This window comes from Eptatretus burgeri, chromosome 15, assembly GCF_056783735.1.
Source record: "Eptatretus burgeri isolate ZD-2024b chromosome 15, Ebu_testis_v1, whole genome shotgun sequence".
Taxonomy (NCBI): domain Eukaryota; kingdom Metazoa; phylum Chordata; class Myxini; order Myxiniformes; family Myxinidae; genus Eptatretus; species Eptatretus burgeri.
In genome coordinates this window covers 33368834-33393953 of record NC_140975.1, presented here as the reverse complement: position 1 = coordinate 33393953, position 25120 = coordinate 33368834, and the positions used below count along the sequence as shown (strand labels likewise).

The window sequence follows — 25120 nt, the reverse complement described above, 5'->3', positions numbered from 1 at the left end:
CAAACGATCCACAGGTATTTACTTTCTTCTCCGTTGTATATTTTGTGGGTCATCCATGCCTACCAGTGGTTGCCTGGTTATCTTATCCAACTGCTACCAGGTGAGCACCCAGGGGTATTACCCTGATGTTTAATATCTCTGTGAGGTTCTTCGTCATCATTCCTGGAGGTCCAGCTATCACTGGTACAACTTTGACATTCTTCAGCTTCATTCTTGAAGTCTTGGTAGTAGAGTTCCCACAATAGGGTCCTGTGACTGTTTTTCCGGGACCAAGGTTTGGAGGTTGATTTTTGTCAATTTGAGGGTGCTGATTAAAATGAGCTGGGGTGAACCTCGTGAAAATGTGGGCTAACTCAGCCAGATGCGAAAATTAAAAATGGCCACCATGCTACTTCCAGTATATCAAAAATTGCATATCTTTGGTTCTCCATGTCCGATTTTTATGATTTTTGGGTCAAAATATGTTTTCCAGGTCAAGGATGTCATATTACCATTCCAGATTGTTATATTTGAGGGTTAAGTCACAAAATATGAAATAACTTTTCGGGGGCCAAATCCAAGATTGTCGTCGAGTTACATCTGGAAAATAGTAAAAAAAAAAAAAATCAATTTTCTTCTCATAATATGATTGGCAGTGAATCTTTTCATGCAAGTAAATGTTTGTTTATATGTGGGAGTGCACAACAAATTGAGACAAGAAGAGAAGGACGCAATCATTGTCTTTATTTTCAGAACATGATGTGTACATAATATCAATTTCTCAACTTTTACACTGTTCAGGAAGGTTATACCATTCTTTTATATGTCCCTCCTGTACTTTATCTAGAACAGTAATATGATGAAAGAATATCAACATTCCTTCATTTTGTCTGTGGAGCAACAGTGTTTCAATGGAAAAATGAAATAAAACGTGAATTATATGAATTCCTGGTAATTGACGCTTTCCCGGTAAGTATTCTTGTAATTTGCATTGACCAAAGTTTGATGTACTGTCCAAACTGTCTTTCATCTAAGACAGTCATAATAAAATAATATTAACATCTATTATATTTTGACTGTGGCAATGTTTTTACAGTTGTAAATTAAATGAAATCTCCATTGAAACACATACATTTAATCCTTCAGTCACTATCTGAGTCGCTGGCTCCAGTCAAACTTCATCATTACTTTCAGCTTCATCTTCATCTTCAAACTTCATCAAACCCTCAATGTGACGACATTCAAATTCTTCCATCCTTTCTCTGGAGGAGATGTTCCAACAATTTTGGTGATGGAGTACACAGTCAATTTCTCTATAGATTCTTTACAAGCTTGGTGAACTCATCCTTTAGAAACTTTTGCAGCCTTTGTTTGTTTCCCTGATTGCTGAACAGCACCTGGAAGTTCTTTGTGGCAGGAAACCTATCTGATGTTTTCATGTACACATTTCTGGACCCATCTCTATATGCTGTCATGGATTTACGACGCTCATGCTCACTGTCTTTGATGGAATTTTCCACACCATAGGCATCATTGACAAAAACAATCTGGCTTGCATGCTGTTAGGCGGACATTGAGGCGGACACAATGCTGTTCTTCATCTATTCGCAAATCCGAAAAGCAGGAAAAATGGAGACAGTCGTGATTGATGCCGAGGACACAGATGTAGTGATTCTTTCTGCATATGCTGCACATCAACTGGAGGACACCCTTGCTATCAAACGGAAAGACAAAATCATCAGCTGCAGAGACCTTTGCTCTGATGATGTAGCTGAAATATTAATCCCATTACACATCCATAGTGGATCTGATACAACATCTGGCTTCTATGGACATGGGAAAAACACAGTTTATGAAAAAGGAACAGGAACTCAGGAGGCACGCAATCTTTTGAAAGATGTTGGCAAAACACTTCCAGTGACATAAGAGGTGCTTCAGCAAATGGCCACATTCACTATTAGACACATCTATAATGACACAATCAGTAAAACGTTAGGTGAAGCCAGAGCACGGAAGTGGGGTCAGATGAAAAACAAGTCCACGTCCCGCATCCCACCAGATCCAGATTCTCACAATCTGCATGTGACGCGAGTTAACAACCAAGTTTACATTCAACTAAACAATGACAAGCCGGATGCACCCTCAAATCCCACCAACCATGGATGGACAATGAAAGACGGTAGATGTGTGTCAGTGAGGTCCCCATGATGCACTCCCAAGAAGTTTACATGACTTGGTTGAACAAGAACAGACATTATTGCACGATGATGAGGCTGAAAGTAATGATGAAGTTTGTGACTGGAGCCAGCGACTCAGATAGTGACTGAAGGATTACATGTATGTATTTAAATGGAGATTTCATTTCATTTAATTTACAACTGTAAAAACATTGCCACAGTCAAAATAAGAGTTGTTAATATTATTTTATTATGACTGTCTTCGATAAGACAGTTTGGACAGTACATCAAACTTTGGTCAATGCAAATTACAAGAATACTTACCAGGAATTCAGATAATTCATGTTTTATTTCATTTTTCCATTGAAACACTGTTGCTCTACAGACAAAATGAAGGAATGTTGATATTCTTTCATCATATTACTGTTCTAGATAAAATACAGGAGGGACATACAAAAGAATGGTATAACCTTCCTGAACAGTGTAAAAGTTGAGAAATTGATATTATGTACACATCATGTTCTGAAAATAGACAATGATTGCGTCCTTCTCTTCTTGTCTCAATTTGTTGTGCACTCCCACATATAAACAAACATTTACTTGCATGAAAAGATTCACTGCCAATAATATTATGAGAAGAAAATTGATTTTTTACTATTTTCCAGATGTTACTCGACAACAATCTTGGATTTGGCCCCCGAAAAGTTATATTTCATATTTTGTGACTTAACTCTTAAATATAACAATCTGGAATGGTAATATATATATATATATATATATATATATATATATATATATATATATATATATATATATATATATAATGACATCCTTGACCTTCAAAACATATTTTGACCCAAAAATCATAAAAATCGGACATGGAGAACCAAAGATATGCAATTTTTGATATACTGGAAGTAGCATGGTGGCCATTTTTAATTTTCGCATCTGGCTGAGTTTGCCCACATTTTCACGAGGTTCACCCCAGCTCATTTTAATCAGCACCCTCAAATTGACAAATCAACCTCCAAACCTTGGTCCCGGAAAAACGGTCACGGGACCCTATTGTGGGAACTCTACTATGGTGTTTGATCATTTTCTTGATTTCTGCATCGTTTAGTCCAAAATCACTGGTATTAATTCCTCAATCAGCAATGCCTTCTCTTTTTTGTACACATTGTTGAGACTCTTATGAGAGCTAACACAATACACAGCAAGGGGGGCATGAGACAAGAGGGGTGGGAGAGGAAAGGACAAAACAATGTGGAAGAGACATTAGATCTGTTTGAAGGGAGGGATGGGGTGACAAATACAAGATGGACACTACAGGGACTTTCATGAATTTAGGATTAATATTTTTAGGAATTCAGGATTAATATTTCAGGAAAGCAGGGAATTTGAAGGAGGTGGGTTTGGGGTGGATGAACAGGGGTAGAAAAAAAATCGAGGTTTTGGATGGGGGAATACAAAAGGTGGTGGTGAACAGCTTAATTAAAGGCCTGGAGGGAAGAATAGGATTGAAGAGAGTGTGAGTTTATTCCAAAGGCAGGAAAACAGAGGAATGAAAGAGTGAAGATGAGAAGTGATTCGAGATTTTGGTAGTTTTTCCAGAAGGGGGTTGCTGACAGACCTTGAGTGCCCTGCGGAAATGTGGGGAGGGGGGGGGGGAGACCAGAGAGATGGTTGCAGACAAAGACCACCGACCTGCCTGCATTGAGAGAGAGTGAGAGGCCCAAACTCAGCCTCACCGCAGGAGATACCAATGATCCTAAATGCCTTGGTTTCCACAGCATGAAGCTGAGAAAGGTGGGAGGCAGGAGCACCAGCCCAGAGGGGAGTGCAGTACTCTATCAGGCTCCGGACAAAAGCTTTGTAAGTGGTCAGGAGCTCAGGTGGGCCGAGAAAGGACTTTGCACGATGGAGGATTCCCAGTCGGTGACTGGCTTTGGAAGCCAGGTTGGAAATGTTTTTTGTACTTGTGTGATACGTGGTCGCAATGCTTGGTTTTCGATGTTCACGCTTGATAGGATCATTATATCTTACGTGAGTGGTTGGTACAGGTACTTCCATGTTTTTAGTGATTACTTTTGGTTCATGTTCCCACAAATTTTCTGGAAGTGGGACTTGTTTTTGCAGATGTGCCAGCAGATTACTTTAGAAACTGTTGTTGTGTGTGCAGTTGGTCTGACATGATTTTTTTTTGTGTTCGATCATTAAGCATAACACATCATTCTCAATACTCACCCCACCTCTACCCCTCTCCTTTCTTTTCATACTCTCTCTCTCACCCCTCCCTCCCACAGTATTGCAACATTTGTTGAAGCATAGCTCTTCCCATGTCCTCCCCCCCCCCCCAATACCCCCATCAGCAAAGTGATGGGTTGTATTTGCTCGTCCTTACTATAATTTAAAAACCAGTGGATGTCATTCTCCTCCAACAGTTCTTGCCCGATTCCATCCAGACTTGTTACATAGGATCAGCATGACCCCAATTGGTGTGTAGGGGTGTTTTTATCTTTGCTGGTGGTCTTGGAAAGGGGGCGGAAGCAAATTCTCAATGCAACATCCTCTCGATGGGAGAGGGTATTCCAAGTCCCCACCTTTTACAGTGCAGTATTCATGGCCCCATGTTTTCTAATAGTGACATGTTTTGAATTACACAGCGAGAGATATTTTGAATAAGGATAACCCCCCTGGCCATTCCCCTATGGAGCAGATGCTGCTCATTAAAAACAATTAAAGGTAGATATTACCTGACCCAAATTTAAATTGGGTATTAAATGCAATTTTTTGATGCACCATACTCTTGATAGGGCATTGGAGCGAGGGAAGCAGTTTCTTGGCAAGGGCGATACTAGGTGGTTTGCCATTGCCATTCACAGTTTGTCCATGCTCTATCCTCTTTAAATCCTGAGTCAAGCAAGGAAGCAGAACATACCAGGTTTAAAGTCTTTGATATAACCTCAACCAGGGTCTGAACCACTGACCTCCCAAACTGCTCCAAATTAGCATTACCCCAATGGTGTTAAAATTGGTTTGAGAAAAACCCAGAAACCCTCCTGTTAAAAAGAAATATTCATCAAGCATTCCAAACACCAATTATATGATGACTTAACGATGTTGAGCAATTAAAATGTCACTCCATTACACTTGTATTGTACGCAGCTTTCAGAAGTACAGTAATTAGCACGTAAGACCTGTCGCTTTGCTTACAAGAATACCAATCTATGGGGCAAGAGCAAAAAAACATTCCTGGAAGGTGCTGCCCTCCGTGCAGGGATAACCAGCGCCCCAAGTTGGCATTTGCAGTTTCACATGTGCCCACATACAAACCTTCCTTCCCTTTTTTGCGTCACAAACTTCCTGAGAGTTCCCTGAATCCTTTTCAAGTAAGAGCAAAGCTGTTCCTCTTACGGATGCACCCAAGAGGAATTATTGAGGTCACATGCCTCAGTCCGTACCCCCCCTCACGTATGCAGAATAGTGCAGAGGGAAAGAGGGAAATTGCCTTTTGTTTTCTTTACGCTTACATAATAGATGGTATGTTTTAACCGACAGATTTTCAGAGAAAAAGAAAAAAAAATTCCTTTAAAAATGATGCAAATAAATCATTGAAATATCAGCTGTTTTTGTTGTTCATATCCTGTTGCAAATAGAGCAAGCTATTGTGATGCTTTTCAAAGACTGTCATTAAAAAATGTTGAATTTTTTTTTAAAAGAGGATTGAACACAGTAAGCACTTTCTGAATGAATCCAATTGACATGATAAACAGGACTGAATGAAACATTATAAAAGAAAAGAACTTTTTGTTTTAATGTAAATGGAAACCCACCCATCTATACCATAATGTTTGCAGATTGGGTGTATAATTGGTTATGGATGGACGCACACCAAGACCAAGCTTCACATACATATATATACATATACATATACATACATTACATATACATATATATATATATATATATATATATATATATATATATATATATATATATATATATATATATATAATAGAAGCTGTCATCTAACACAAAAAGGCTGGTTTTCAAATCAAGTGACAGAGGTCAAGACAAAGCCTGTTAAAATGTCCCAGGCAGCTGGCAGATACAAAATCGATTTGGACGGCATCTTTTTAATAAGTGAGAGACACTTCCAGATTATCGGCCTTTTATTTGCATCATCAGGGAGATACCAAAGCTGAATGACAATGGATTCACGACACTTGGGCTTTCTGCACCATCACCTTGGTGTGGGTCTTTGCCAAGTGGTCACTGTATTCCTGGAAAATAAAATAAAATACAGCAACTCAGTTTCAAAGAACCATTTTGAAGCCCTGATGCAGAGCAGCATGTACCATACAGTTCCAATGCATAAAGTCAGCAAGTCTGAGCAGCGCATGCACAAATGACAAGGCCAAACCCAACCACACCACCTCTGAACATTCTTAACACTACTTTCCAAACACCTGATAATTATAAAGCAGAGTTTGACATCCAGAAATGGTTCCAGCATCCCATTTTCCATGTCTATCCCTGTGCCCACACTTCTCTCACAAAGTAGGTGACCCATCGCTGGCACCATGGCCAAATTCCGGCCCTAACCTTAATGGAACGTCAGGCCTGGCCAGCCAGCTTGTGCAAGACTCAAACCAGACTTCCCCTGGTCAACCCCACAAGAGAGGGAATAACTGGGCGCTAAAGAAGATCCCCTGTGCCCATACTATCAATCATCGCTTTCACCACATCAAATTTGACTGTCATTCCTTTATAATCATGTGAGCAGTAGCAACATACGTGGAACCAAAATAGGTTGGAAATCAATCAAGAAAAAAGCGATACAATCACAGATTCGATTATCATGTGATGTCCGCATTAACGGAATGGCCAAAAGCTTCGCATAATCGCACGACGATGCAAGAGAAGCCTCAGGGTAATGCTGATGAAACGAGGGTGCCTGGAAATGACATGTATCCCGTAAAATGATGAGAATTTAATTCTATATAGATTTGAAATTACTGAGGGCTGTCAGGATGGCTGAGAGGTACGCAACTTGCCTTCAAGCCAGCGAGCCTGGGTTTGAATCCCGACCTGGCTATAAACTTATCCCTGTTTCACAGGCAGCGATTCAATGTGCGCCGTCCCTCAGATGGATGGTCTGCTACGTGAACATTTCCATGATGTGCTTCGCGAACTGTAAGCGAGCTCCCACCGGCACCTTGAACAAATTACAAATTCGTGCTCCAAATACATAGTCGAACGTCAGGCCTGACCAACCAGTTCCAGGAAGACTTGAGCCAAAAACTTATCCCGGCCAATTCCAGAACAAGGTGGGAATAACTGTGGCCGTTAAAACACATCTATTTTAAAAATAAATTACACCCGACAATTAGTTTTTGCATTTGTTACACTTTTTGCCTCCACCACCGAAGGTGGAGGAGGTAATGTTTTCACCCCTTTGTCTGTCTGTGTGCAGGATATCTCAAAAAGTTGTGGACAGGTTGGGTGTGTGGCAAGGCGAACAGATTCGATTTTGGTGAAGATCCTGATCCGGAAACTAGAATTAAAAAAAAAAAAATAAAGATTTTTCACCATTGAGAGATCAGGCCAAAAATGAAAGAAAGCACAACATCTCAAAAAGTTGTGGATAGATTCAGACAAAAACTTGGTGGACATGTTGGGTGTGTGACAAGGACGAATCGATTCAATTTTGGTGAAGATCCGAATTTAAAGTGATTCTTCAGCATCGAGAGATGGGGACAAAAACTGTCGCAAGATATTTGAAAAATGTATTGGGCTCGATATGTTCTTGTGAATCAGGCATTGTGTGGTGGGGGGTATACGCTCGACTGAGTGCCCTTCCAGTTGATGCAAAAGCAGCCATGATTGGAAGGGTCAATGCTGTCGGAATGTTACCTGATAAGGAGCCTTGGTGAACTGAGTCTCCTTCCACAAATCTGGAGTCAGGTAACTGTAAGTCTTGGAGATGGCATCAAACGTTGCCTTTGCTGCAAACATATATATATATACACACCGAGCTTCAGTGTACAAAAACGACGAGTCTCCCGACAACACGGAATTCAATGACATCAAAAATGACTGTTAACAAGTTTTATCAATGGTGAAGAATAATCAGAATAATCGTGAAGATCAAAGAGCCCAGAAAATTTAGCTCCAAATCTCTTACAGACAACCAACATTAAAACCACACACACACACACATATACTCGAGATTTTATATAATACAAGTCTGGAGACGGCGATGGTTCACGAGCAATGTACACTGTTTGCCTTTTTTATTTTTTGACCTTCGAGGGGACGCCACGGGCAAACTGGCGGGAATCGGGAAAAACATAAATGATGAAAGGTGTAGTACTCGAAAAGCACCACTTGCATACCAACTTTCATTCGAAACAGTTGAAAACCCTAGAGGCTCGATGCCCGATGGATTGATTTTTTTGACATTTTCTAAGTTTGTGACCTTGACACGAAAAAGAAGAAAGAAGAAAAAAAACAAAAAAAAAAACGAGCTCCATGGGGCTATGCAGGTGCCATTGTGCTAACAAAATACTGAAACCCCTGCCAGATTCGACAAACCCCCTTGGAGAAGATTCAACTTGAAACTGGCTACCCCCTAAAAACACGTTTTTTGGGCGTGGCTCCGCCCATAATGGGCGCAGCACGCCCATTCTCCGGAAAACACATCTAGATCATGATACAAAGCTCTCACCCTAATTTTATCAAAACCCACGGAGCTATGCTCGGGACAGACAGACAAACACCCAAAACGAATATAGTGGTCACTTACTGACTCGTGAACAAATATATATATATATATATATATATATATATATATATATATATATATATATATATATATATATATATATATATATATATATATATATATATATATATATATATATATATATATATATATATATATATATTGTTGTGGTTACCAAATTCGCAAACCACCATTCAGGTCCCTTAGGTGAGGTATCTCGGTAAGTACATGTGTAGTTAGGCCCAAACCCGTTGTCTAGTGGGAATACATGTCATTTATGCGTGCTGCGACTTCAGTATAGCCGTTTTTCTTTTGCTATCTTTATTTTGGACCAACCGCCATGATTACCACCACAACCACAACATCAACCACCAACCACAAACGCCGCTTCACCACAACCGCCACGACCTTCCCGTCACACCTCGCAACCGTAGCATCGCCACCGTTCTTGCCCCGCTGTGGGTACCGGTGTTGGACTCGTGCAGGGCGCGCGTCGAACAGCGTGTACAAAATCACGGATTTTGTGCTTCAAAAACGGATCAAAAACGACACGCCCACTTTTTGCCGTCCAATCGGTGAGCGAGGGGCGAATTGGCCCCGCCCCCAGGGCGATCGATATATGCAAATTTGTGGATCAAAAAGCCTTCACGCCCACTTTTTCTCGGGCCAATGGGGAGCGAGGTGAAAGGTCGAAGGGAGGGGGTCAAAGATGAGAGGGCGAAGTTACGGGGCGGATAAAAGGACCGTGTTCGTCAGTCCAAGAGAGTCCAACGGGGAGAGGAAGAGAGTCCAGAGGCGGAGAGGAAGAGAGTCGAGAGTCCAGAGGCGAAGAGTTGGAGAGTAGGAGAGTCGGAAACAGAGAGTCAAGACTTCGCGGGCGGTGGAGCTGCTCGTCGTGTGCGGAACGGAGGGGACGGAGCTGTGGAAAGGCGGCGACACCAGACGAGGGGGTGCTCGCGTCGTGCAGGAAGCTGCACCCGAGGGAGGCCGACAGCGCGACCTGGCCGAGGTGGAGACGCTCGTCGCACATAATAAAGATCCTCTATACCCCAAGCATCAGCAACCCCCTCCTGTTTCCCCCCGCGCTGAGATAGTGCGACCAAGGGGGCCCCTTTCCCACCCCCTGCCAGACACTGTCCGCGAGGCCCGCGGGGTTGGGGCGCCATCGCCGCTCCGCGTCTCATCACCAGACGGGTAGGCGCGACCCGGTCTCGGCCTCAGGCCCGCCTCATTCTTGAGGGTATTTCTTTTCCTTGGTTTTGGGTATGTGTTGTCGGCGCCGTCTGTGAGGTAGAATTGTATAAGTGTTGCCGTGTGCTCGGTAGTCGGTATTAGCTCTGCATGGTGTTTTCGCTTTTACATTTGCTTTTTGTGTAAATTGCATTGTGTCTTTTCTGTGTGCATTTGGTGGAATTGTATATGTGTGCTTCCCGTGTGCCGCGAATAAATGTGCTTTGTGTTGAACTGTTTCCCGCTTCGCTTCGTCATTTCTCCCAATGAATCCTCATCTTGCTTCACGTAAAGGGTTGGTAGTGGGCTGAATACGCCCGATAATTAATCGAACCATCGAGGTCGACGATAACACCGCTCGGTTATTCTGATAGTACGGAACGGGTCGCTTAAGTGGCCCGTGTCCGAAGTCGACCTGCGGCGAGGTGCGATCGCCCGGTCTACCCTCCGCATGGGTACTTAGGTAGGTCGAATTTGGCGAGCAACCCTATCCCACGCGGGGGCTGATTGGCTCGATCGCGGTGAGACCGAAAGGTCCACCCGTGACTGGTTCCCGGCGTTAGTCCGAGAGGGTCACGACTGGATTGTCCGTCCGGTGGGCGACGTGCCGCGACTCGAGTTACGTGGCCGTCAGCACGCCGGCGGGCGCGAATACCGCAACACTGGTGTCAGGTCGTGCGATATAAACTCATCGCCCTCCTCGCGGCACTGGTATCGGAGAACAGGAAAACGGGCTCTCCTGTCTCCGGCTAAATTCACGGGAATCGGTCCAGGGGTGAGAGAAGCGACCCCCGATTCCCTCCAAATTACGAGCGAGTTAAATTAACCCTTCACGAGAAGCAAGATGGCGTTTCAAGGCGAGCGGGAGCCGGGGGTATTAGAAATGTATATGTGTAGTAATGTAGAGTCCATGGTCCAGGATGGAATCCCCGAGCAGGAAATGTTGATTGTGCAGGAACACGGACTCGCCCAACTGAACCCAGGGCCCGAGGTGGGTGCGGCAGCGGCCGCGGTGTATGACACCTCCCCCCCCCTCTCCACCAAGACCCTTCCCCAACCCCTGCCGAAACGGCTCACTTGAGTGCATCCGACATGGCCCAGCTATTCACCATGCTGGCACAAATGAATGCGGAAATAAAAAACGAAATAAAAAGCATGAACGAAAAGATCGATGCGAGTACACAGCAAATGAAGGAAGGAACGAAAAAGCTGCGGGGTGAGACGCAGAACATGGGCCGATGCCTGCAGGCGGGCATGAAGGCCGTGACAAAGGAAATAATAGTTGAGACAAGGGAGGTAAAGGGTGAAGAGTTGGCAGAGACACGGGAGATAGAAAAAATAGAGGAAAGACTACACGAGGAAGACGGGGTAAGTGACGCACACACACACAGAGGTAGTGGAGGATAATGGGGGTGAGCTGGTGGACTGGGTGGAGACCCAGTGCGAGCATCTGGATGGCCTCCTCCAGGAACAAGGGGAGGTAGTATGCCACCTTGAGGCGAGTCACGACCAGGTGAGTTCGGTCGTGTTTTGCGAGGTTGAGGGGACGAGTGCTGTGGACGGGTGCACGGAGAGCTTGGGGGGTATAGAGGCCCCGGAGACCCTTGTGGGGACACGAATCCCCAGTGTGGTTGTCCCGGTGTGTGTGGTGCAGGGTGTGAGTGCGTCCCCGTGTGTGGAAGCGACCCCGTGTGTGAGTGGTGTGGTGGCGATGGTGCCAGAGTACGTGCTTCCCAGCACGCCGAGTGTGGATGGGGCACCGCGGGTGAGTGCCCCCGCGTGTGTGGATGAGGCACGGAGTGCGAGTGAGGCACCACGTGTGAGTGGTGTGGTGGCGAGTGTGTGCTTCCCAGCATGCTGTGTGTGGATGAGGCACCGCGGGTGAGTGCTCCCGCATGTGTGGATGAGGCACGGAGTGCGAGTGAGGCACCGCGGGTGAGTGCCCCCGCACGCGTGAGTGAACGGCTGTGTGCAAGGTCGCTGTGTGCAAGGGAGACCGTGTGCGTGAGAGAGCGGTATGAGAGGGAGATGTCGGTTGGCATGCGGGAGCACGCAGCCGCGTCTCCCGGTGTGAATGTGATGGAGTGGACTGTGTGCGTCGTAACACGCAGGTGTGCGTGGGTCGAATGGCGACGACGGCGACATGTAAGGAGAGAAAGCCGAGTAGCGGCTGTGGTTGTTTCGAGGACCGTGCCGGGTTCACCCAGCAGTGAGCACGCGGTTCGTGCTGTGCAACGCATGAGACCGCCACGTGCTCGCTTGCGAGAGTGAAGTCCCGGTCCGGAAACGCACGCGGTGGATTTGCCGATCCCGCGGACGGACAAAGTTTAGGCAGGTAAATGGATTTGGACCGGACGGGTTCTCCACGCGATCGTGTGTGTTAAGCTCCAACGGGCAAAGCACATGTGTTCGCGTGGGGAACCCCTCGAGACGTGGGGCTTGTTTTTTTTTATGCGCACGGTGACGTCATAGCTGCACGTGTGGTTGGAATCCGGCAGGAGGGGTATCTCTGCCGGATGGTACCGTCCAAGGAGGGACGAGGAACACGTGCAGCTGCATGACGTCACGGGCAGGTGCAAAGTGCGCGAGTTGCCCCGCAGGTGCTGCGCATGAAAAAAAAAAGAAAAAAAAGCAAGCCTCACTTTCGGGTGCAAAGGATTCCTGGGCAAGGGGTGGAAGACCCCCTTACCTGGGCACAGGATGAAAACTAGTTAGGGGGAAGGGTTAGCTTAGTTAGACCGACTTCATGGGGCAGGGGTAAGTACTCATGGAGTCCGTGGAATGGATTAGTTAGAGGGATTGTAGCGAGATTTAGGTTGGGAAATAAAATGGGATTATTAGGAGACAGTGACAGACTTGTGAATGTGTAGAGGGGACGTAGCTTAGCTACGTAGTGTTAAAAGGAACGTGCTGTAGTATAAGGGACGACGTGGGAGCACGAGTTAGTTAGGGGAGGTAGTTAGAAGGATGGCAGAGTTCAGTGGTGTGTGTGTTGAAGTGTTGAAGAGTTGAGAGGTGAGTACATGGTGAGTGAGTGAGGCCAGCGGGTCTGTGTGTGTGGAGTGAATGGGGAATGCATGGTGCGATGAGTGATTGGGGGGAGGAGTGACTCCCGCCCAAGGGACCCCGGGGTCAGTATAAAGTGAGTTAGGGGGTTAGTCAAATTGAAAAATGGAGGTCGTTTTGCTGTTGGTGGGAATGTAGGCTCGAAACCCATTTGGAGGGGTGCAGGAGCCCTGTTGACGGGCTTGGGAGCATGGCTGCGAAAGGTGAGTATCGCTGAGTGGGTACCCCGGGCACCAGGCTAGTCGGCCGCGGTAGGCCAAGGGCCCATGGGGGGCCGGGATAGAGTAGTGGGCACGGGTGCGCCTGCTTGGTGCGGGGGCCCGGGGCGCCATTAGCCGCGTGGGCAGTGTTGTGGGCACGGGTGACCCTCGGAAAGGGGCCCGGGAGGCCGGCCTGCCACGTGTGCGTTTCAGGGGAGGTGCCATGGGGGTACTCCCCGGTGTTAGGGAGCTGGTAGGCTCGGAGGCAGTGTAGTGCCCGGGGGTGCCATAGCGGGAGAATCGGCAGAGGGTCATGCCTGCCAAAGGGAGCCACGTGTCCCAGCCAGGAGACCGTGTGAGGGCACGGAGAGAAAATTGGGGGGCGAGGCCCGAAATTGTGAGGACACCAACACAGGCGACGGGAATCTGGGTTGTTAGAACCAATAGTTTAAGCGAGAGGCGCTTGTTGAAAGCCCCGGGGTAGTTTAACAGTTAAATGGTTAGGGTAGATTAGGAGATGTACCCCTCCGCACCATCCATCCCCTCGCTGTCGTTGTGGGCCGCTGGACCCACTTTGGTTATAGATCGCCGAACTCTGGGGAGGCCATTCTGAGGCTTCGTTGGGCCTCGACACAGGACGTAAGCTCTCCCTTGTTCCCCTCTGGGAAGGGAACGTAGGGGTTGGGAGTAGGCTAGGTGACAGAATAGGTTAGCCGAACAAGGACGATAAAGGGGGTTAGGGGACGATTTATAGAGGGGAAGTAAACATAAAAGTAAAAATAAAAAATAAATAAGTTGGGGCTAAATTGGGGTTTGGACAAATTAAGGGAGTGGGTATGTACAGTGACAGGCAAAGGCGATAGGTGGGAGGGAGACAGGTAGGTAGGTCCGAGCCCGCCTTCCAAGTGGCCAGCACCACCGCACTCCCTCCACCAACCTCCATTGAACGGCAAAGGCTGGCCAACTTCATCGGCTGGCCGTGTTTTGCTTCAAGGCGGAGGCCGGCCAACTTCATCGGCAGCTGTGTGCTGCAAGGCCTGTGCCGGCCAGTTCATCTGCTGGCTGTTTTTCTTCGAGGCCTGTGCCGGCCTGGTTCTGCGGGCTGTGTTTGCCTGCAGCGGCCTTCTTCTGCGGGCTGTGTTTGCCTGCTGCCTTTGCCATGCCATGCCCACTGCCCATGTTCACCAGCCCCGTTCAATTTTGCTTTGCCCCCCCCCTGTTCATTTCCATGTGCGCCAGGATCAAGGCAACAGTTTGCAAGCTGCGAGAACTGCCCTGTTGGCAGCTACAACACGGGCCTGCAGTGGCGGCCCGTGCACCGTGTTTGTGTCCATGCATCCATTCGTTGTGCTCATTGCGTGTGCCACTTGAGCTGGCACGGAGACTGCGTTTGAGCAGCCCATGCACCGTTGTGGTTCACTGCATTCAGTTCAAACCGTTCATGCATCCATTCGTTGTGCTCATTGCGTGTGCCACTTGAGCTGGCACGGAGACTACGTTTGTGCGGCCCATGCACCGTTGTGGTTCACTGCGTTCAGTTCAAAAGGGAAGGCCTTGGACTGCGTGTGAGCAGCCAGCCACGTTCCCTGTCACCTGCATTGTTTGAGTCAGAGACTGCATGCGGGCAGCCTGGCTCCCTGCTAACTGCTTTCTTTTTGCAGAGTTCAATGATCCTGGGCCATGGTTTAGTGTAAAATTTGTAAGTTAAGGTTAAGATGTACTGTAAATATGAGTGCGCCCCCGGCATGTCTGTCTAGCGCCGGCAATTTTATTTAAGTCGTCCGTGTGAGTGAGTTTGTTTAGGTGGTTACGCAGCCCTCAGGTTATTTATTTTGGGGACACGAATACCATGAATGTCGCACTCAGGGATCCGTAGGTAAAATGTACTTGGGGAAAACTACACATGATGGCACACGAAAATTTGACGACTCGGGACGAGTCTGTAAAAAGGGGAGGGGGTAGTGTTGTGGTTACCAAATTCGCAAACCACCATTCAGGTCCCTTAGGTGAGGTATCTCGGTAAGTAAATGTGTAGTTAGGCCCAAACCCGTTGTCTAGTGGGAATACATGTCATTTATGCGTGCTGTGACTTCAGTATAGCCGTTTTTCTTTTGCTATCTTTATTTTGGACCAACCGCCATGATTACCACCACAACCACAACATCAACCACCAACCACAAACGCCGCTTCACCACAACCGCCACGACCTTCCCGTCACACCTCGCAACCGTAGCATCGCCACCGTTCTTGCCCCGCTGTGGGTACCGGTGTTGGACTCGTGCAGGGCGCGCGTCGAACAGCGTGTACAAAATCACGGATTTTGCTTCAAAAACGGATCAAAAACGACACACGCCCACTTTTTGCCGTCCAATCGGTGAGCGAGGGGCGAATTGGCCCCGCCCCCAGGGCGATCGATATATGCAAATTTGTGGATCAAAAAGCCTTCACGCCCACTTTTTCTCGGGCCAATGGGGAGCGAGGTGAAAGGTCGAAGGGAGGGGGTCAAAGATGAGAGGGCGAAGTTACGGGGCGGATAAAAGGACCGTGTTAGTCAGTCCAAGAGAGTCCAACGGGGAGAGGAAGAGAGTCCAGAGGCGGAGAGGAAGAGAGTCGAGAGTCCAGAGGCGAAGAGTAGGAGAGTAGGAGAGTCGGAAACAGAGAGTCAAGACTTCGCGGGCGGTGGAGCTGCTCGTCGTGTGCGGAACGGAGGGGACGGAGCTGTGGAAAGGCGGCGACACCAGACGAGGGGGTGCTCGCGTCGTGCAGGAAGCTGCACCCGAGGGAGGCCGACAGCGCGACCTGGCCGAGGTGGAGACGCTCGTCGCACATAATAAAGATCCTCTATACCCCGAGCATCAGCAACCCCCTCCTGTTTCCCCCCGCGCTGAGATAGTGCGACCAAGGGGGCCCCTTTTCCCACCCCCTGCCAGACACTGTCCGCGAGGCCCGCGGGGTTGGGGCGCCATCGCCGCTCCGCGTCTCATCACCAGACGGGTAGGCGCGACCCGGTCTCGGCCTCAGGCCCGCCTCATTCTTGAGGGTATTTCTTTTCCTTGGTTTTGGGTATGTGTTGTCGGCGCCGTCTGTGAGGTAGAATTGTATAAGTGTTGCCGTGTGCTCGGTAGTCGGTATTAGCTCTGCATTGTGTTTTCGCTTTTACATTTGCTTTTTGTGTAAATTGCATTGTGTCTTTTCTGTGTGCATTTGGTGGAATTGTATATGTGTGCTTCCCGTGTGCCGCGAATAAATGTGCTTTGTGTTGAACTGTTTCCCGCTTCGCTTCGTCATTTCTCCCATTGAATCCTCATCTTGCTTCACGTAAAGGGTTGGTAGTGGGCTGAATACGCCCGATAATTAATCGAACCGTCGAGGTCGACGATAACACCGCTCGGTTATTCTGATAGTACGGAACGGGTCGCTTAAGTGGCCCGTGTCCGAAGTCGACCTGCGGCGAGGTGCGATCGCCCGGTCTACCCTCCGCGTGGGTACTTAGGTAGGTCGAATTTGGCGAGCAACCCTATCCCACGCGGGGGCTGATTGGCTCGATCGCGGTGAGACCGAAAGGTCCACCCGTGACTGGTTCCCGGCGTTAGTCCGAGAGGGTCACGACTGGATTGTCCGTCCGGTGGGCGACGTGCCGCGACTCGAGTTACGTGGCCGTCAGCACGCCGGCGGGCGCGAATACCGCAACAATATATATATATATATATATATATATATATATATATATATATATATATATATATATATACATATACATATACATATATATATACATATATATATATATATATATATATATATATATATATATATATATATATATATATCTGTTTAGTCTCTGCACAAACACTTGCATGGAATAAAATGACCAGCACGAGAAAAAAAAAAAAAAAATCCAACCAATCACCGAAGTCGAGGTTAAACAACGAGCCGTCAATGAAGGAACCGTACCGAAGTTTCCGAGCGTGGCGGTGCAGCCCCTGGAGGTGGTGTAACAATCGTCAATCCCAGCCATTTGCAGAAGCTTTTTAGGCACGGGAGCAGAAACAATGCCCGTGCCTCGCGGGGCCGGAATCAGACGGAGCAGCACGGAGCCACAGTGACCAGTCAGCTGTTCGCAGACATGCACATACGGCAACGTCACAGCCGTCGGTCACAAGAAAAGCTGCTCTGGGGAAGGGACTTTTTGGGGGGGGGTGAGGAGGAGTCAGAGGGGGTGACTAAGATGAAAGTGAAGTATACCTTACAGGGCACTGTGTGTGGTTTGCCAATCTTATTCCCCCAGTATCCTCGACGAACAGGTATGATCGATAGCTTTGCCAAGACAATAGCACCGCGGATTGCTGTCGCCACCTCCTTGGAGCATTTGACCCCAAGGCCAATGTGTCCATTGAAATCCCCAATGGCGACAAAAGCCTGGAAATGCAAAAAGGTTACTGTCGTGTAGCTGGAGCAATGCAAGTGATCGCACAAATGTTTGAGCTGATACAAAATCCAGTAAACATAACAGCAAATCTTGAGGCAAACCTTGAACCGTGTGCGCTGTCCTGCTCTCGTTTGCTTCTGCACTGGCATGATCTTCAGAACTTCATCTTTGAGCTGGGTACCCAGGAAGAAATCGATGATCTCAAACTCCTGAAGCAACAACCGATGGCAGCACATCAGCATCATGCTAAGCACACACATCTGCTCCTTGTAAACAATCTTCTTCTTCCTCGCTTTTTAAAGGGTGAGGTCTGATGGCACCAACCTTCTGCCCTGCTTTGACTACAATACTCCTCCACCTCCCCCTGCCTGAAGCAAACCATCTCCACTCTCCAACCACCCCCAACTTACTGATACTAATCCTCACACCTCAACCACAGTCTACCTTTTTTCCTCCTACCTTGCTCCCTTAACTTATCCGCACTCTGCCATTCGCTCTCCCCCATCCACACCAATCTCCCATCAAACTAATCTGCACACCAATCTCCTCCCTCAGTTTATCTATCCATCCTCCTATCCACCCTCTTCACTGCCACAATCCTCCTGATCCAGATGTTCTTGCAAACCAACCAAACATCCTTATCCACATGAATGGCTATTAAACTACCACAATCAGACCACCAATGTACTTCAGCAAGCTACCATTCATAAAATTTAACAAGAAAGAGAGCAATCAGAGACTACAGACAAATGCCAGGACTTGATTTGTGTACTGGTGTTACCTCAATTCAAAAATGTTTTAATAATTTTGGTTGCGAGACAATGCGTCTGCTGAGATTTAAATTTTAAACATATATTCCCCATCATTACTCGATCAGAATTGTGAAGTTTCACAACGATTGATGAAGTGGTTCAAAAGAGTTTTTTTTAGATCCTCGTGGAGGATCTCCAAGTCTTACTCACGTTGTTGTTCTTCATCTTCTTCTTGTGGACTTTTTTGTTTCACAGCCTACAGTTTTCATCGAAACTTCCTGAAAGTTGACATATATATGTAAAAATACCCTGCGCAGACAGTAACCATCTCCGATTTTGACAATTCCTCCCAGAAAAAAAATTTATGACATCAAAATATCTCCGCTAATGGAAATCGCCGAAAAAAATTATCTCCGAAACTAGGCAAGCTTTTTGAATTCTGTTTGCGGGAATCGAACAGGGCATTAGCAGAGATTAATTACCACACATATGATCCATCACTATGACGTCAAATCAATTTATTTGACATCATTCCTATTTTTTGTTTCACAACCATTTTTTCATCGGATCTTCGTGAAACTTGCCATGTATATGCAGAAAGCCCACACGCAGGCAGTAACCATCTCCGATTTTGGAAATTCTTCCTAGAAAAAAAAAAGTTGACGTCATAATATCGCCGCTAATGGAAATCGCCTATACCATTATCTCCGAAACTTCCTAAAACTTGGCATATACTCTTCTTCTTCCTCCTCCTCCTCCTCCTCCTCCTCCTCTTTCGGCTTGCTCCCGTTAGGGGTCGCCACAGCGGATCAACCGTCTCCATTTCGCTCTATCCTCCACATCTTCCATTGACACTCCAACCACCCGCATGTCCGCCCTCACCGTATCCATAAACCTCTTCTTTGGCCTTCCTCTTCTCCTCCTGCCTGGCGGCTCCATCTTCAACATCCTTCCCCCGATATACTCCGTTTCCCTCCTGCGCACATGTCCAAACCATCTCAATCTCGCCTCTCTCACTTTGTCTCCAAACCGTCCTACCTGCGCTGTCCCTCGAATATACTCATTTCTTATCCTGTCCATCCTCGTCACTCCCAACGAGAATCGCAGCATCTTTAACTCTGCCACCTCCAGCTCTGCTTCCTGTCTTATTGTTAGTGCCACCGCCTCCAAACCATACAACATAGCTGGTCTCACTACCGTCTTGTATACTTTCCCCTTCCCTCTTGCAGCTACCCTTCTGTCACAAATCACTCCTGCAACTCTTCTCCACCCACTCCCTCCTGCCTGCACTCTCTGCACTAAAACTTGGCATATACTGTATATGTAAAAATACCACGCGCAGACCATAACCATCTCCGATTTAGAAAATTCCTCCTAGAAAAAAAAAAAAAAAAGAAGACGATGTCAAAATATCTCCACTAATGGAAATCGCCTAAAAAATTATCTCCAAAACTAGGCAAGCTGTTTGAATTTTGTTTGCGGGAATCAAGTCGGGCATTAGCACAGATAATTTATCACAAACCTGATACATCACAATGACGTCATATTCGTTTTTATGACATCATTAAGAGGACGAGGATCTTTGCTCATTTGAGCTTGTTTAAACATTTTTTGCTCAATCCAATATGGCTGTCAGACCATGTGACAATTATTTGTGAATACCCTGGTCTTCCCAAGGCTTGTGGAACATTTGTGTGAAGTTTCCCCTCGATCAATTCAGTCGTTCTGGAGAAAAAAAGATTTTTTTTATAAGTTTCAGGGTAAATCCAATATGGCTGCCAAACCATGTGAACATTTTGTTCCACATGGGTAGGCGGTGATACGTGTAAAGTTTCACCTAGATCTGTTAAGCCACTTCAAAGATACTGTATTTGAAGGCTTTAAAAGATTATATATACTATATATCTGCTGAATCATGTGACCGACATCAAATTTTTTTTCTGTGGGCCAATTTATCCCAAGATAACCCTCAATTTTTCATACTGATCAGATATAGTGTTCGAAATGGACAATTACGATGTCAAATAAATAAAATAAAAACATGCCATGCACTTGCTTACGTGCCAAGTTTCAATTTTTTTTCCTTGGTACAGCTTCAGAGATAGAGGTACAAAGCATTTCCATTTTTCCAACATGGCTGCCACACAACACGACCTATGACATCATAATTATCATTAAAACATTCTATGCGAGTCGTCACTCGGAGTATGGTGAAAATTTGTCTCAATCTGACAAGCAGTTATGGACAAACAAACATGAGACAGACAGACAAACAAACATACCCAAATGCAACACTCTCAACTCTGGTGAATGTTTTAAAAAATAAAAATAAATGAATTAAAAATAAATAAATAAATCAGACCACCTGTCCAGAGGCTCACCTGAATCAAAAGGAAGTCACTCAACCCCCCCCCCCCCCCGCAGATCCCTCGAGACTGAATTTCAATGCTGTGAACAAACTTTGGCACATCAAGGGTGATGAAAGTTGTGGTCAAGTTTCATTTAAATTGTGTGCAGTTAAGAGGAGAGAGCAAATACCTTGTATTTTTCTTGGGGGATGGGGGTGGGGGTCAGACCCCCCTCCCCAATAGACTCCATAAACGAGTGCAGATTTTGGTGCAGGCAATACACTTTGGTACATTACTTGGTGATGAAGGTTGTGGTCAAGTTTCATCAAAATTGTGTGTGTAGATTCAGAGTGGAAAGCAAATACCTATTTTAGGGGAGGGGGAGGGAGGTTCAACCCCCCAGCTTCCCATAGACCTCTTATTGAATGCAGATTTTGATGCGGTCGACCTCACCTCACCTACGGACACTGCTTGATCGCATAAGCTCACCTGACTAAAGTCCAGGTATGCTAAAAATGAAGTACAAGGCGAGAAGGAACATGACAGTCACTCCCCACAGCACGAAACAGTAAACACCCTACAATCGATATCAGCACGTGCATTGGTTCTCCTGCAGTCCAGACAGCAGGGGAGAAAACAATAATTAAAAAAAAACAAAAAAAAAACATTCACCTTGATTGGAAGTGAAAACAAATAAATTTCTTCCAAAGACTTTATCTTCAAGTCCTTCACAAGGCGACCAAGTTTGGTTACTGGCACCCACTGAAAGAGAAGGGAGAGGGGGGGTAGAGCGGAGGAGGAGGGGGGGTAGAGCGGAGGAGGAGGGGGTAGAGCGGAGGAGCAGGGGGTAGAGCGGAGGAGGAGGGGGTAGAGCGGAGGAGGAGGGGGGGTAGAGCGGAGGAGGAGGGGGTAGAGCGGAGAGGAGGAGGGGGTAGAGCGGAGGAGGAGGGGGTAGAGCGGAGGAGGAGGGGGTAGAGCGGAGGAGCAGGGGGTGGGCGGAGGAGGAGGGGGGTAGAGCGGAGGAGGAGGGGGGTAGAGCGGAGGAGGAGGGGGTAGAGCGGAGGAGGAGGGGGTAGAGCGGAGGAGGAGGGGGTAGAGCGGAGGAGGAGGGGGTAGAGCGGAGGAGGAGGGGGTAGAGCGGAGGAGGAGGGGGTAGAGCGGAGGAGGAGGGGGTAGAGCGGAGGAGGAGGGGGGGTAGAGCGGAGGAGGAGGGGGTAGAGCGGAGGAGGAGGGGGTAGAGCGGAGGAGGAGGGGGTGCGGAGGAGGAGGGGTAGAGCGGAGGAGGAGGGGGTAGAGCGGAGGAGGAGGTGGGCGGAGGAGGAGGGGTGGGCGGAGGAGGAGGGGGTGGGCGGAGGAGGAGGGGGTAGAGCGGAGGAGGAGGGGGTGGGCGGAGGAGGAGGGGGTAGAGCGGAGGAGGAGGGGGAGTCGGCGGAGGAGGAGGGGGTAGAGCGGAGGAGGAGGGGGGTAGAGCGGAGGAGGAGGAGGAGGGGTAGAGCGGAGGAGGAGGGAGGAGAGTCAAGGAGGAGGGGAGTGGAGGAGGAGGGTCGGAGGAGGAGGGGGGTAGAGCGGAGGAGGAGGGGGTAGAGCGGAGGAGGAGGGGGTGGGCGGAGGAGGAGGGGTCATGGAGGAGGAGGGTCAATGGAGGAGGAGAAGTCAATGGAGGAGGAGGAGTCAATGGAGGAGGAGAAGTCGAGGAGGAGGAGGGAGTCAATGGAGGAGGAGAAGTCGGAGGAGGAGAAGTCAATGGAGGAGGAGGGGGTCAATGGAGGAGGAGAAGTCATGGAGGAGGAGAAGTCGGAGGAGGAGGAGGTAGAGCGGAGGAGGAGGAGGAGAAGTCGGCGGAGGAGGAGGAAGTCAATGGAGGAGGAGGGGTCAATGGAGGAGGAGAGGAGGAGAAGTCAATGGAGGAGGAGAAGTCAATGGAGGAGGAGAAGTCAATGGAGGAGGAGAAGTCAATGGAGGAGGTCAGGAGGAGGAGAAGTCAATGGAGGAGGAGGGGTCAATGGAGGAGGAGGGGGTAGAGCGGAGGAGGAGGGGTAGAGCGGAGGAGGAGGAGGGGGTCGATGGAGGAGGAGGGGGTCAATGGAGGAGGAGGGGAGTCAGCGGAGGAGGAGGGGTAGAGCGGAGGAGGAGGGGGTAGAGCGGAGGAGGAGGGGGTAGGGCGGAGGAGGAGGGGGTAGAGCGGAGGAGGAGGAGGAGGAGGGGTCGGAGGAGGAGGGGAGAGGAGGAGGAGGGGGTGGAGGAGGAGGGGTGGGCGGAGGAGGAGGGGTCAGCGGAGGAGGAGGGGGTAGAGCGGAGGAGGAGGGGGTCGGCGGAGGAGGAGGGGGTGGGCGGAGGAGGAGGGGTCGGCGGAGGAGGAGGGGGTAGAGCGGAGGAGGAGGGGGTCGAGCGGAGGAGGAGGGGGTAGAGCGGAGGAGGAGGGGGGTAGAGCGGAGGAGGAGGGGGGGTAGAGCGGAGGAGGAGGGGGTCGGCGGAGGAGGAGAGACGGAGGAGGAGGGGGTCAAGCGGAGGAGGAGGGGGTCGGCGGAGGAGGAGAAGTCGGAGGAGGAGAAGTCGAGCGGAGGAGGAGGTCGAGAGAGGAGGAGGAGGAGGAGGGGTGAGGAGTCGGCGGAGGAGGAGGGGGGAGGAGGAGGAGGGGGTCAATGGAGGAGGAGGGGGTCAGCGGAGGAGGAGGGGGTAGAGCGGAGGAGGAGGGTCGGCGGAGGAGGAGGGGGTAGAGCGGAGGAGGAGGGGGGTCAATGGAGGAGAAGTGGGCGGAGGAGGAGGAGGGTGGAGGAGGAGGTAGAGCGGAGGAGGAGGGGGAGGAGGAGGAGGGGGTCAGCGGAGGAGGAGAGAGCGGAGGAGGAGGGGGTAGAGCGGAGGAGGAGGGGGTAGAGCGGAGGAGGAGGGGGGGAGAGCGGAGGAGGAGGGGGTAGAGCGGAGGAGGAGGGGGTAGAGCGGAGGAGGAGGGGGTAGAGCGGAGGAGGAGGGGGTAGAGCGGAGGAGGGGGTAGAGCGGAGGAGGGGGGAGGGTAGAGGGGGGGTGGGGTGGAGAATCAAGGTGTACAAAAAAATTAAAATAAACCTCAAGACGAGAACACGTGGTATAGAACAGTAAACAAAACAAAAAAAAACCTGGCGAAACGTCAATGCAACAAAGCGATTTAACGATGGAAACCGCGTTAAAAACAAGGCCTGGCTGTGAGGAGCGTCAATCCAAACGAGGAAACTCCTCGAATCCTCACTAACCTCTTTCTCTTCGATCTTACCACGACCTCTCCCGCGTCCTCTCCCGCGTCCTCTCCCTCGGCCACGGCCCCGAGACCCAGAGCCAAAGCCGCCACGAAATCCACCCCGACCACCGGCGTCGTCCGCCATTTGCTGCAGGAGTAAAGGCCGTGGTTACACGAGTGTTCGGCATCACAGCCACAAGGCCTTGGTCCGCCATTTTTCTCGCAATTTGAACACGCGAACGATTCCCGAAAACAAAACACAAAAAAACCCTCAAAACAAAATCAACAACATCGACAATCTGGTTCATAGCGTTGGACGATTAAGCGAAATTATGGACGTTATAACCTGACGGAAGATTACTACGGATTATAACACCAAGACCCATTTACCAAAAAACACACGACTCACGTGATGACTGATTCAGAATAAATTGAAGACCGCGCGCATGCGCACAAGCCCAAGTACCAAATCTCGCGAGAGTTGAGAATAAATCTGCGATACAAAATGAACGGACTCGCGTTTCTCCCGATCCAATTTAACTGCACATTTTAAACCTCAATATTGAGTGTTTGAGTCTCCACGTTTTACTATCCACAAGGCATATCAGCATCGAATCCGGGAAGTCAACGATAATGAGCTTCAAAAAGAAAAATAATAATATCTTTATTGTATTTTTTATTGTTTAAGTTATTGCACAGGAATTTCGTGAGAGCCACAATGACTATCGTGAGGTAGGGGACTTTCACTCAGAGTAGTTAATGCATGGAATGGTCTCCCTGGAAAGGTAGCGGCAGCAGAAACAGGAGAAAAGTTTAAATTAGAATTAGACAGGTACCTGGAACCATTTTTTTTTTTTTACCCAAGCCCACGGCTCTCCCCTAAAAAGAAGGGGGGAAATTTACAAAAACTACAACAACAAAAAACACCTGATATTAAAAAA

The 25120-nt window shown here is 48.3% G+C and overlaps 1 protein-coding gene across 1 annotated transcript; it reads right to left on the bottom strand.

Annotated features, from left to right (window-relative positions):
• Positions 1-6310: 6310 nt before the first annotated feature.
• RPS2 (ribosomal protein S2) lies at positions 6311-24611 on the bottom strand. Its single transcript, XM_085857404.1, has 8 exons — positions 24589-24611; positions 24196-24327; positions 21641-21730; positions 17970-18077; positions 17685-17858; positions 17394-17553; positions 8073-8164; positions 6311-6439 (listed from the first exon to the last, which is right to left on the bottom strand). The coding sequence occupies exons 2-8, from the start codon at positions 24322-24324 to the stop codon at positions 6374-6376; spliced, it is 819 nt and encodes a 272-aa protein (XP_085713530.1). The 5' UTR covers positions 24325-24327; positions 24589-24611; the 3' UTR covers positions 6311-6373.
• Positions 24612-25120: the final 509 nt, after the last annotated feature.

Bases quoted from the DNA above. Each gene is read 5' to 3' on its own strand.
- RPS2 (XM_085857404.1), bottom strand. From the start codon at position 24,324: ATGGCGGACGACGCCGGTGGTCGGGGTGGATTTCGTGGCGGCTTTGGC. The intron at 21,731-24,195 runs GTTAGTGAGGAT...CTTCTCTTTCAG, and splicing joins GTAAGATCGAAGAGAAAGAG to TGGGTGCCAGTAACCAAACT. The intron at 8,165-17,393 runs GTACGGTTCCTT...ATATGTTTGCAG, and splicing joins CGCCACGCTCGGAAACTTCG to CAAAGGCAACGTTTGATGCC.